Source organism: Paramormyrops kingsleyae, chromosome 1 (genome assembly GCF_048594095.1).
Source record: "Paramormyrops kingsleyae isolate MSU_618 chromosome 1, PKINGS_0.4, whole genome shotgun sequence".
Taxonomy (NCBI): Eukaryota; Metazoa; Chordata; class Actinopteri; order Osteoglossiformes; family Mormyridae; genus Paramormyrops; species Paramormyrops kingsleyae.
The window spans coordinates 22,755,966-22,769,063 of NC_132797.1; the positions used below are offsets into that span (position 1 = coordinate 22,755,966).

General features: G+C 46.3%; 1 protein-coding gene across 1 annotated transcript in view; it reads left to right on the top strand.

The window, feature by feature from the left end:
* gli3 (GLI family zinc finger 3) overlaps nucleotides 1-13,098 on the top strand; it is a 136,177-nt gene that overhangs the window by 36,338 nt on the left and 86,741 nt on the right. The window contains exon 3 of the mRNA XM_072711760.1: nucleotides 11,086-11,295. Coding sequence (XP_072567861.1) covers nucleotides 11,086-11,295 — 210 coding nt within the window. The remainder of the gene's footprint in view (nucleotides 1-11,085; nucleotides 11,296-13,098) is intronic.

Consider the following 13,098-nt stretch of genomic DNA (forward strand, 5'->3'; position numbering starts at 1 on the left):
ATACTTTTTTAAAGTGTGCCCAAAAGGAAGTACGTAAAACAAAGAAAAATAACATAAAGCATAAATAGGAATAAATAATATTAAAAATAGCAATAATAATACCAATAAAAATAATGCATAATAATAAATTAAGACAATAGAAATAAAAGGCAATGATATCAGTCAATGTATTTTTTGTTTTTACCTAAGACAGATATAAAAGGAAAATTGGGGTAAAAATATGGTTCTGGACAATCACAACCCAAATTTGTAAAAATTCTCAACCAAATTTATTTAATAAAAAAGAGTGCAGTTATAGTAAATGGATCAGTAGCACATCATGTTCATGCACTTACAAAAAAGACATTAGAAAAACAATTTCAATTTTTTTTTTAACTACACACTCCACGACCGAATGAAAATGGTCCCAAAGTGTGTCATGACCCACCAGTTGAAAAACAGCGGTATAGATTGCATAAGAGTGGCAGATTACCTTTAAGGAGTTTTTGTTTAGTACATAGACAGACTGAGGGTAGAAAGATATTCTGCATTCCAATTGAACCTGTAACTCGGAAATTCTCAGTTACTAGTTGGAAATTCAAATGTGTTATCAATTGATATAGCTAACAATGGCTAACGATTAACCGGGCTGGAACAGGGGCCTGTTTCAGAAAGCAGGTTTTCTTGCTTAGCTGGATAACTTGTCAGATTCAAGATGGGCTGGGCTAATTATAAGTCAATGAAGATAAAGGCTATTTTAACTGGAGTAAATTAAATCTGACAAGTTATCCGGCTAAGCAAGAAATCTTGCTTTTTGACACAGGTCCCTGGTATTGCTAAATGGCTTTCCGACTTGCTGTACTAGAACATGGTTACCTCGGGTGTGACATCATTCCCGACTCCTACTTCCAGACAAATCATAAGTGAGTGGTCAACGGCTGCATGACTTGAAATGCTAAAGCCCAGTTGCCGAGCCGCTTGCTGGTTTAGTCTGTGACGTTTCCCCTGCTTCTGATAAACTGCTTAGCACTGGGCAAATTACTGAGTCCGGGCAAGGGCCGAATCCCCGCTCTTTCTCCAGGGGGGTGAGTGGCGTGAGGGTAATCCTGTTCCAGTTAAACGGCTGATCCCGCTCATTCTACTGATATCAAATGTCAAAAGTTAATTTAGCCTGCTAGCCACAGATAGGACTTAGCATGCTATTAAACGAAGAGGCGGGGGTTGGGGGGTGGGGGGTGATTTTGGCCTCTCTTGGGAATGCATGTCGTTGTCTTTGAAGTGCCAAATTATCCCTTCCTTAGTAATTGGTGGCTAACTGCCCTAATGGAGGACTCCTCCACCCAAAACGCTTCTGAAATCATGGACGAAACGAGCAGCCGAAAATGAATAGGGAAATTAAAATGAATATTAGGGCCTGGAAATGAAAGCAAAAATTGCGTGGAACATTTAGGTTTAGCTACATGCCCAGTTGCTTCAAACATGTTATTGTGGCTTAACTGAGATTTAAAAGGTAGCACTACCTTTAGTTGTCCAGCCTGTTAACCAGTGCAGCATGTTTGTTTGCCGTAGCTCTGGGTGTCCTTGTTCGTCTCTTTGTTTTGGCCGGTTGTCCATTTGTTTGGCAAGTGGGTTCTAATCTCCGTCGTGCAGACCCCGGCCCAGGCCGCAGCATGTCGAGGAGGGAGTGGGGGGGGGCGGGGTGTTGTCGTGGAGAGCTGGCAGAGCCCAACCATGAGGACATCTGAACAGGGTCTCTGCAAACAGGCAGACTTTTGTGCTGCACCAGTTGAAAATTTTCCTGAAAATGGACCGCAAGTTTGCAGTATTGCGATCCGCACTTCCAGGGCGAGTATGACATGTCTCCTGTGAGAGAGCCTACTCACGCTGAGAACTCTGAGCATCGTCTCCCGCCAAATCGCAAAACCGTTACTCCAAATCATTGACACTCCTGAAATGCAGCTTATCCCATTGATGCTGATTGGTGATGAGTTTTTAAAGACATGAGGGATGGGTTGAAGGAGCTGGTATTTTTTTGGGTCCACACCACCCCCAGAACCAGTACTTCAAATCCAGGCTTGAAGCGACGTAACACCCGGTATGGTAGGGTCTGTGCTTACAAGCCTCTATTTCTTTTAAGTGGCTGGGGAGGAGGGGTAGGATGTCATAGGTGGAGGGGCAGGTCAGCTCCATGGAGGCAAATTGAGATGTGCTGAGGGAGGGCGTTGAATTTGCTCAAATGAATATTAAGGAGAGGGAGCTCCAGGCTGCAAGGGAAATCAGGGCCTGACAATCGGTAGCCGATGAAGAAAGAGAGTCCTCTCAAACAGCTGAACGGTTCTCACTTCAATTACCTAAACTATCATTCACGAGCATGTCGGGGTTCCTAACTGGCGGTATTCAAATCGAGGTTGGCTTTGAAAGTGCACGGCCCAAGAAAAGCAAGTTTTCAAAGTCATGGGAGTGAAGACTTTCCATAAAGTTGTAAACTCCTGCAGAAAGCAAGCACCCGTTTTGTGGAGTTTATACGAAGTCTTTCTTCACGGTCCGACTGATTTCAGTGACACTTGTGTGCATGTGCATGAGTTTATGTGCGCTTATTTTTATGTACTTTTGCATGGATAGATATCCGAAGGCAAATGAAGAGACAATTTTTAGATCGGGTTTAATCAAATTCTCTTTGGCAGGAGGATGTTAGAATGGCTCTCTGCTAGATACATTTGCATGAATCAGTTTGACAGGTGGCTGTGCTTGTTTGTTGTAAATAATGCAACACGATTAATTGCACAACCTTGTAATAAGGCTTGCAGGCGCCAGGGATGTTCCGGAAGAGAAGAAGGCGTCACCATTTAAATGGTGTTTACTTATCTCTTTTGATGTCAACAAGGTTCTTCTTAGGTGTCAAGTCTTGAAGCGAAGATTCAGATTCAAGATCTACATCAATTATTTCATCCTGCGCTTCTTTCAGACCTTGATTCGAATCATGTAATGCTTGAATCTTTCCTTTTGATGTTAAGAATTTTTTTCAGAATGGTTGTAGTAACCTAAAGTAGAGATGCACTGCTCTGATATTCGGATTGTTATCGGCGCTGATCCAGACCTATTTGATGGATCGGGTATCGGTCATACATGACCGATCCACGTTCGATACTTATTTAGTTGTTCTATTTCGGGCTGCTACCGCAACAAAGTGTAAGTAACGCTGTTGCCAGTGGCAGAAAAATTGTGGGGCATTTTAAGCATTTGCCACTTGCGTATATATGCACTTGGAAGATCATAGTCATACTGAACTACAAATGCCCCAAAAATGTACAACAAGATGTACAAATGAGGTGGAACAGTACATTATGTATGTCTCTAGTAGCCTAATTAAAGATTTTTTGGCGTAGATTTTCCATTTGTATTTACTAGCTTAAAAATATTATATATATTTTACATTGAAATATTCAAGTAAAAGAGCTCTTGTATTAGAATCTATATTGACAGTTGTGTATGGAAATGGGATCGGAAATGTAGATCGGCCCATCCCTAAGCTGAAGTTGTGATTCAGTGCTATTCTGCCAGCTGCAAGGTATTATTTATTGTTATTTATTGCACTCACGTTATTGCATTTTCCCCCATAATTTGACCCATTTTGTCATGTCTAGTTGCCTCTTTTGCGTGATGCTTGTGAAGTCTCCTCAGTGCCATCCGGCAGTGATCAGGGGCAGATAACATGGTGTTAAACGCTATACACTCCTGTTAGCCTGTGGCTGTTTGTGTTTTGTCACATGGCACCACACTGCAGAGAGGATCACTCACGTGCCATGGAGCGGTCAGCTTAAATTCTCACCCCCCATCACCAATCTGTTCCAGAACTTTGCATTTCTAAGCCACAATCAGCAGATCACAAAGCCATGAGTGGGAACAGCACCATACTGCATTTGAGGAGTGAGTTGGGGTGGGGGGGGTTTCAAAATCTTAATTTTGAACAGGAAATGACTCAGTGGCATGTTTTTCCTTCAATAAGTTTTGTAACTGCCCATCATTAGTGGTATTACAGGAAGTTTTGTTGGCCTGAGTGACTTTGGAGGGGGGGGGGGTTCTGAGATAAGCTAGGGGGCGATATTTAGATTTGTGCTGATTTGGGCTGCAGGACAGTGTTCGCTTTGAGGTTAGAAAAAAACCTGCTAAATTGCATTCAAGGCATGAATGTTTGTTTAACAGATGCTGTTGTGCAAAGTGCATTAAATTGCACACAATTTTGCAGTGATATGAATATAAACATGAAAAACGTGGGAAAGCTGGATTTCTAACTGCTTTTCATTTATTCCCATGTATCCTTCCAGCTGAGTGCTTGATTTATTATGCTTGATTGAGCTACTTAAATTAATCAAATATTTCAAATCAGGTTGCAACATACACTGTGGGGGACTGTCATTTCTCTGCCCTGCTGGGGAGTTCAACTGCAGTTATCCGTCTGTGGAATCCAGAATGTTGTGGTCAATTCTTTAGCCACTAAATCAGCTCTGTCTGAATGATTATTAGGTTTAATGGTTGATGCTTTGAATTTCTCATTGACTGTCTGATTACAGTAATGCAATGCAAATACTCCTCCACCTTCCTAAGACAAATTATTTTATCAGGGTTCCAGATCAGGGTTCTCCATTCTGGATTTATGTGTGTAGTTTGAATGTTCTCCCTGTGCCCTAAAAGGTTTCCTCCAGTTCTTCAGTTTTCCCCCCACACTCCAAAAACATGATAAGGTAAACTGGAGTTGCCTAAGGGCACAATTAACGCTTGGGTCTCTTCACAATTAACGCTTGGGTCTCTTCACAATTAACGCTTGGGTCTCTTCACAATTAAAGCTTGGGTCTCGTTCATTTCTCCATGCGTCCATTATTATTAGGCCTACTTCGTTTTCTTCAATTGTTGTTTTCTGAGTTTTAGTTTGAGTTTTTAAGACGCTAGTTGTATTGTATTTCAGAAGCAGGCTATTTGTATATCTGATCGACAAAGCAAGCGTTTGCAAATTCCAGTACTTTAGGTACTGGAAGTTTTGGTATTGGTACTCGATCAGAAGTCAGTGGAAAAGGGAAAGTACCAAAAGTGTGGTGGAAAAGCGGCCAAATTGTCCGTAGGTGTCAACATGTGTGTGAATTGTGTGTCTGCTCTGATATGGGTTAGTGCCCATCCTGGGTTATTCCCAAACTTGCATCTGTTGTTTCCAGGATGGATTCCCCCACAACCCCGTATAGGACAAGCGATATAGAAGATGAATGTTAAAAAGACAGCATATTTGAGAACCTTATGCAGATTCATTAATAATTAGTTGACTGGCAGGTATGTCCTGTAGACTAAGTTAGGTACAACTGAGTTTAGCTGACATACTCCAATGTCCTAACCCTGAAGGTTTTCTTCTGCTGAGAAAGGCCTGTGGTAGCCTGTTGACAGATGATCTCCCCATTTGTTGAAAGCATTGAGAGTATGGTACCCTTAGCTGTAATTGGGTACCAGCCCTTGACTCTTCCAAGTCAACGGTAACATCATCTTATTAAAATACTCTGGCCAGGGAGGTGGAATTTGGTGTCTGCTAACTGGAGTCTTGGTCAGCAGCAAAAAGAATTTTGGAAATTATTACTAAGGAGGAGGAGGAGGAGCTTTTTTGAAATGGCACGTCCTCCATGAGCTTTTGTACTAAAGTCATCCTGCAGTCGATACCGTCAACATGCCCTGGCAGTAAATGGACCCAGGGATGGTGATAACATGTAACGATGATTTATGATAAAAGGCTTGGAATGCCAGCCAAATGTAGTGGCCAGCAGGAGCCATATTGTTAACTTTGGTAAAAGTTTTTCAAAAAGTCATCAGTGAGAGGAGCCAATGGCCTCTGCTGTGTTGTCGTAGGTCTGGATCCAGGTGTCACAGAGGATCATCATCTTTCACATGACGAGGTTTTGGATGTTTTTGGTGCAGTAGGGGCATTGAAACCCTGGCAGATTCGAGGGGGCTAGCATTTTAGAGAATATGTAGAATTAATGTGAAATTGGGCTTGGGGGGCCCAAGGTGACATTTTATTCAAGCTGCACTCCTCGTCCCATCACACATTGATGTGTCTTACTGTCCATTTTTGTTGTTTTTATGCTTACCTGTTTTGTCTTTCTCATCAGACTAACTTTGTCTGTGGTTCAGTACCAATCTATTTTTTTTTTTTAAAGAAAAATCCAGACGGTTTTCTACAATGGAGACTCGGACCTCAAGGAAGAGGGAAAAAAAACAAGCAAAAAAACCTAGGCATTAGAATTTAATGAGTGTGGGCTTGGGGGGGCGGGGGTGGGGAGCCGGGGAAGAGCACCCAAGCTCCATTATACGGCGAGAGAAAGATTCTGAAATACTAGAGCCGGGACGTGCGCTCTGATCAGGACGGCAGTGAGCACAATTACCTTCTTTTCAAATCCTTCTGTGACACTGCGGGAGGAAGAAGGACTTTGAAACTTGAAAGGCAAGAGCTCGCTTTCAACCTCAAAAGCGAGCAGGAAAGGGCTCTGAAATTTGTTCAGTTCTCCCAATCCACCATTAGGCTGTTTCTTCCTCTCGCCTCCAGGCATTTAACTGCTTTTTGAAAAGATGTTAAGAAATTCAATCACCATAGAGAGACCAGGGTGTTTTTTTTTGGAGCATGTTTCTCTTGGTTCGGTCAAGGTCTAGGCTGAAGCTTTTGTGTGGGGGCTGAATAGACCTGTAAACTGGTGAAGCACTGGTTCGGGCAACCATGGGAAAAAAGGTTGAAATGAAAGAGGAATAAAAAAAATAAAGGAATAAAGAGAAGTCATAAGGCTTCATGAGGTTGATAGCTAGAGTTGCCAAGATGCTGCTGAGTTCAATTTTTCATCTGCTGCTTTGCCTGTTTGACTTCGGAGCAGAAGTTCAGCCCCAGTTCACCACTGCTGGGGGAGTAACGCCTTGATTGGCAAGAAGGCAATGGAACAGGAAAAGTTTTTTTGTTTGTTCTTTTGAGACTCCGATGGACAGAGAACACATGGGGGACGTGCAGACAACAACGTGTAAGAGTTGAAATTAAGAGGAACTGAAAGAGTCTGGAGAGGGAGGTGGAGAAAAGTAAATCAGAAGAACAAAGACTAGCCAAACAAGATCGGAAAGGTTAAGCGGTGGCTTTGAGGTGGCTTCTTCCTGTGGTAGAAGAAGAACAGACACTTGCTAAAGTCAACAGTTGTGGGGGGGGGTCTTTGTTTGCCTGATGATTTGAGCAGTTGTTTACTCTTCTTGAAGTTTATGGCACCATTGGAAGTTGGACTGAAACCAAATAAGTCCTTCAGTACGATGCTGGGCGTAACGGGATGGGGGTATGATGGGGTGACTGGGGCTCCCGTTAACAATTACTCGCCTTGGCCTTCTGTAGCGGGAAAGCAAGGGCTGAATAGTGGATGGGGGGGGGGGGGGTCAGTGTCACGTTGGGGGGAGCTGATTGCAGTGACCCTGGGAGAAACCAAAAAACGTGACTGCCGGGGGAGTGCTGAGAGCGTGACTGCAGATCTGAGGGCTTTCCCATTACTCTGGGGTGGTGAGTGGGTGGGCATGAAATAAGAAGGGCAAGGCAAGGCCAGGCGGCAGGAATAAACAAGAGACAGACCTTCTGCCTGATGGCCAGGAGAGACATGCAGGCACCACTTCAGGCTCCATGTTGCCTTAAATTTGTCTCTCTCCTGTGGTTCTTCAGATTCCATTACCAAGAACCCTGAGAAAGGACCAAAAAATGTAGGAGAAAGGGAATTAAAAAGAATATACTTGTCATCATGAGTTCAGCGCAAATAATGCTTATGAAACAGGTTTGGGTCAGCTTGTGCCAGCTTGTAAAAGTACAGTAGAGATTTCAGGAAATGAAAGACGTACCATGCAATTGCTTGGATCAGATAATACCTAGATCATACCTCTTGCTTTCTGCTTTGTTGTGGTTAGGAAATGCCATGGAAACCAAATCAAACCAATGCTTCGCCTGCTGGTCTGGACCATGTGGTGGAGCCTCAAGGCACGCAGAAGGTGTGGAGTCCATCGCCCATGCTTGCTGCGTACCTCAGGCTCTGAGCTCAGTGAAGTGACCACTTTCCCCTGGCCTTTGGCTACAGTTGGCTGTCTCCTCCTGCCAGCTGGACCTCTCGCATACCTTCTTACCACGGAGCCCACTGCCGTTGCCATGGCGAGCGAGCTTTTCCTGGGAGTAATGCTGGTCCTCTCGGTGCTAACCCCGGTCCGAATGGACTCTCGTCAGGAAGAGAAAAGCTTGTTGACGGGGGAACAAGATGGGACGGCTTTTCAGGATCTCGTGGCCTGAATGCCGAGTGCTTCCTTTGACAGGAAAAGGGGGATTCAGGGATGTATTATTTGTTTTAAAAAGAACTCCAGGGTAGGGATGTCTCCTTAGAGGTGGAGAGCTAGGGAACATGGGGGGCTGGAGTAGGGGGATTTTCTGAAGCTAGAAAGGCTTAAAGAAAGGTTCTTGAACATTCAAGGAAGTCCACATAGACAAATTGTTTGAGAATGGCCCTCGTTTTATAAACAAACTTGACCCATACTCGGGCTATTGAATGGAAAGTCATGCTCCCGGTCTTGTGCACTTGAGGAATTCTGCAGATGGAGCGTGTCTGGTCTCCTCTTCTCGGAGAATGAGCCCGTCGGATCTGCTGAAGCTACAAAGCCTATCTTCCTCTGCAGTTGCCGCCACAGCCGCCGACTTCCTTAAATCCGTGCAAGGAATACGATGTGAAATCCCTTTATGTTAATATTGCGGTTTGTGAGAGTAGACCTATTAATCCAGATTTACAGTATAAGTGCTATTATTCCCTTAATAAGATCACAGGGTGTGCAGTATTGGATTAAATACTTATAACGTAACCGACGCCATCATTTTTTAACGGAGGGAGACGCAGCTTTTCGTCAATGACATTTAGATATCACCCCCTGTGCTGTCTTTGAGAAGATTGCTGCCTTGCCATAATTAGGGATTTCTTATGGATTCTTACGTAACGGCTCCACAATAGTCAAGTATCTGAAAAAGACCTTTGGATCGATTTTTATGTGACAGCGTAGCTTTTTGCTTTATATTGTGCATGTTATTTTCTTCTCACTTTTTCTATTCTTTATTCTGACATATTGGTGCTTAGATATACTATAAGGAAAGGCTTTGGACCAAAATAGAAATACAAGACTTCATTACATAATCTAAAGATCATATTAAATAATAATACTGTGACCCTCTATTACATTATCTGTATGGAGAAATGGATGGATGGGTGGATTATATAATTTGTTAAAGGTGTTGAGTTTTGATATTAGGATTAAATGTTCCTGAGTAGTATTGGTGGGTTTTATTGTAGCCGTTGGAATGCAATACAGTGAAGTGAAGCAACATTTAGTGTATCAGAGCCATGGATTTTTATTGTCACAGTTAAATACAGTGTTTCAGTTGACCCATATGATAAAAAGTCAATGAAAAGACATTCTGGAACCCTTTCTGACTAAATTACACAATTTTCATTCTATGGATCAGCTCAGAAGATATACATGAACTTGGACTCTTGACCCTAAGAAAGTCTTCTGGCCGTTGGGAGATGCTCTTCTGATCTGGCGTATAAGCATCTCTCCAGTGGTGTTACAGTCCTGTTAACATTGGCTAGGGTGCGGCCTTGCCACCGTGGCTCAGCAGCTAATCCTACTCCGCTTTCATCCACACAGACACATGGCATGCGGGCAAACCCCAGGAGATCTGCACCGCTCCTGTAGCACCTGAGCAGAGATAATTCTATGATAGAAGAGGGGGGTGTGGACCGGGGACATCGATATGACCCGTGGGGGCCACTTAACAGCCGTAAGCCCGCGGAAAGATCCGGCGCACGGGAATTTCCTCTCGACTGATGTTGAGAAGCACGCCCCTCCCTCTAGCGATCGGCCGTAAGCTGGCACAGTTTAATACAGGGGTCCAAACCCTGCTGGATTTTACAGATTACTCACAGTGCTTGCGGGTGCAGGTGTGCATGGCAACCCATAGCACGATTCTCCCCCACCCCCCAAATTAAAGATGGCAATGTGACCCAACTCGCTTGCCCACCCTGCAGGAGCCTGGCACGAGGGTTTACTGAATGGGGGAGTGGAACTCCATTCAACCGTGGTCACGTTAGCATTTGGCTACTGCTCGTTAGCATCGGCTTGGTGTGAGCTGAATGTCGGGATCACATTTACCCCCCCCCCCCAAATTTCTGAACACAGCTTTTCTCAAGGGCATTTTTCTCTCCCCCCACCCGACTGCTTGTGAAATAAACAATCTGGGGGTAATTGGTTGTGGAAATCCAGTTAACCGGCGGTTCACGCCAGTCAGGCGGATTAAAATTGGCACTGGTGAATTTAGTTCTGTTGCCTGGGTCTGCGTTTGCAGATACGAGAGGCAGGTGCTCATTTAGTGTGGTGACACCCTCTAATCGCTGGGCTTCTGTGACTGGTGCGCTCTGAATGGGGCAGCATCTTTACTGTATCGCACCCTCTGTAAAGTTACCACTCTCAACTGCCTTAGTTACGGGCTTAGCGACATGAGAAAGCCGGGTCTGATAGGCCCTGGAGGTTAAAGGCCTTGCTCAGACTGCTGACTAACTCTGGGTTTTGAACCAGTGACTTTCTGATCGCACCGACCCCCCCCCCCCCCCCATACAAATGACATATGAACAAACAAACTCCACATGCACAGACTGAGCTGAGGAATCATACTGGCTTTGCATGTGTGAGGCTACAGTGCTTCCTTCTGAGCCACAGGCATCACACGTCGTATCTGTCGTACAGGAAGCCTAGAGCAGAGGTGCAGGGTACAAAACAGGGGGGGGGGGCACCCTGCATGCTAGGCTATCTGTTTACTTGACTGTTGTATGTATAATAATGCTATCAGTTCACTCAACTGCAGATCATTTCCGGCTGTTTGGGTCCAGATTTGCAACGCAGGTGTCTGACATTGCTGTTCTCCCCAGTTTATGATGTCGAACAGTAGTGCAGTGTTGGTATATAGCACAGATGCGCCGCGCAGATGTGACATGCTAATATAAGTGACCCCTCCTCCCTTTTTATCTGCAGAAGATGAGAGTCCGGGCCCCCCCTGCCACCGGGAGCGCCGCAACGCCATGGCCGGCGCCAAGCTGGGCGAGGAGCCATCCACGTCCACCGAAGAGCGCCCCCCGCTGGTGAAGAAGGAAACGCACAGCTCGCTGCCCCACCTGCCCGAGCACGCGCTGCCCTACCGGGGCGCCTTCTTCGCGGACCCACAGTACCTGGACTCCCATTATCGTGAGTGTCCTGGCTGGGGTGGCCAGGCAGCAGGAGGCCTGGGAGGGAGGACTGTTTTCAAAATGAATGATCATCATTATTATCATTATTGTTAATGACAGTCGTTACCAAGGTCTTTCAAGCGACGTCTTGCTACGGTATCAGCATCCATCACTGGGGCCAGGTCTCTCTGAGTCAGGGGAGGTTCTGCCCCCTAGTCCCCCGCCATCTTGGCGCCACCGCTGCATGTGCGCAGCGTGCAGGTGGATCGCGCGACTCAAGGACGTGGCAGCTGTGCCTTTGCGGCGGCCCGGTGGCAGCGGCAGGAACATTGCTACAGAGGCGTTTCCTCTTTATTACTCTTATCGTCATTTGTCTTTGCACCGCTTACCCAGCATCCTGCGCGGCCAGGTGATGCCAAGGGGTGGGGGGCATGGGGGCTGCATTCAGGGACTGGTTAAAGTTTAAAGGGCATGAAAGCGGCAGGGCAACAGCTGATTAAGGCCCCCACCCTAAGCCAACACAGGGAATTTAGGGGTGGAGTTTGTGGCCGACACTCCCTAATTCCTTGTGAAGTTGTGTGGGCATCTCATTGGGGGGGGGGGGGGGGGGGTACAAAAAGCACACCCCTCCCCCACGATAAATCACCCGAACTATTAATAATACACTTGGAAAGACAGAGAGAAACAGTTATGGGGCAGGGGGAGGATGAAAAAGGCAATGGGCTGGAGTTATGGGGGAGGGGGGCATGCTTCCACCTCAGGATGGGGGTGGGGGCGGCAGGGATTGGATGTGATGGCTTGTTTAGTTTCACTGAGTTGGCCGCGAATTGGGCCTGACAGTGTTTTTTAATCCGCCGGAGGTAATGAAAGCCGTTTACCGCAGCACGGCATGTTTAGCTAGCTCGTCAGCTAGCTCGTTAGCCAGCGCTCCGCATCGCCGGCCACCGGTTCTGAAAAGGTTACTCGCAAGCGGTCGTGTCTTCAGAGCCTTGGGTTGTGAGCCGAGCATTATGGGCAATTATGGAGCCGGGCCAGCTCAGCAGGTCTGCCACATCTGATCGCGCATGTCCCTGTGGCTGACGGTGATGAGGGGGCACTGCTCCATAGGGGTGACCAGGAGTTACCAAGGGAAAGGTTAAGGGGGTGAATGAAAAACTCACTCTCTGAGATGGAGGGGTTAGGAAAAACAGCGAAATAAAAAAAGATCACGAAGACTCGCTTTCTACATAAGTGTGGAGTAGTAGGGTTGTAGTTGGGGGGGTTAGGGGAGGTCGGGGAAAAGCTGGATTGTTTGGGAGGCACTTGTACCTCTCCGACTGTCTTCCCCCCCAGTCAGAGCCTCCGGTAGCTCAGCACAGGCGCAGGGAGCTAGAAGCGATGTGCCCAGCGGATGAAAGTTTCCGGAAGCTTCTCGGAGACTTTGGCTCCGTCCTTGGGGCACAGAATCACCAAAGGTGGAGTTTATGAGCTGAGATTCCTGGTGAGAGCAGAGGGGAGCCCGTCGTCTGTTTTCAGTTGTAGGCGTTAAACGGACAAAGACAGAATGGGGGGTGATGTGGGGGGGTGGGGGGGGGGGTCATTTGGGTCAGAGTTCCCAGCCTCGCAAGGTCACGAGGCCTTCCCTCCCGAAAAAAGCGAAGCTTTTGAAAAAAGAGCCCCCGCCATCCGATTCCAGAGCCTTTGAGGTGTGAAGAATGTTGACCTCCTTCGCTCGCTTCACAAACACCTCCTTCCCCGTGGCAACCCCCCCAGCTCCCGCACCTCCACCCCCCAGTCACCTCCTAAATTTCTCCCAGGTGTGCGGGCGTGATGGAAGCGGAGC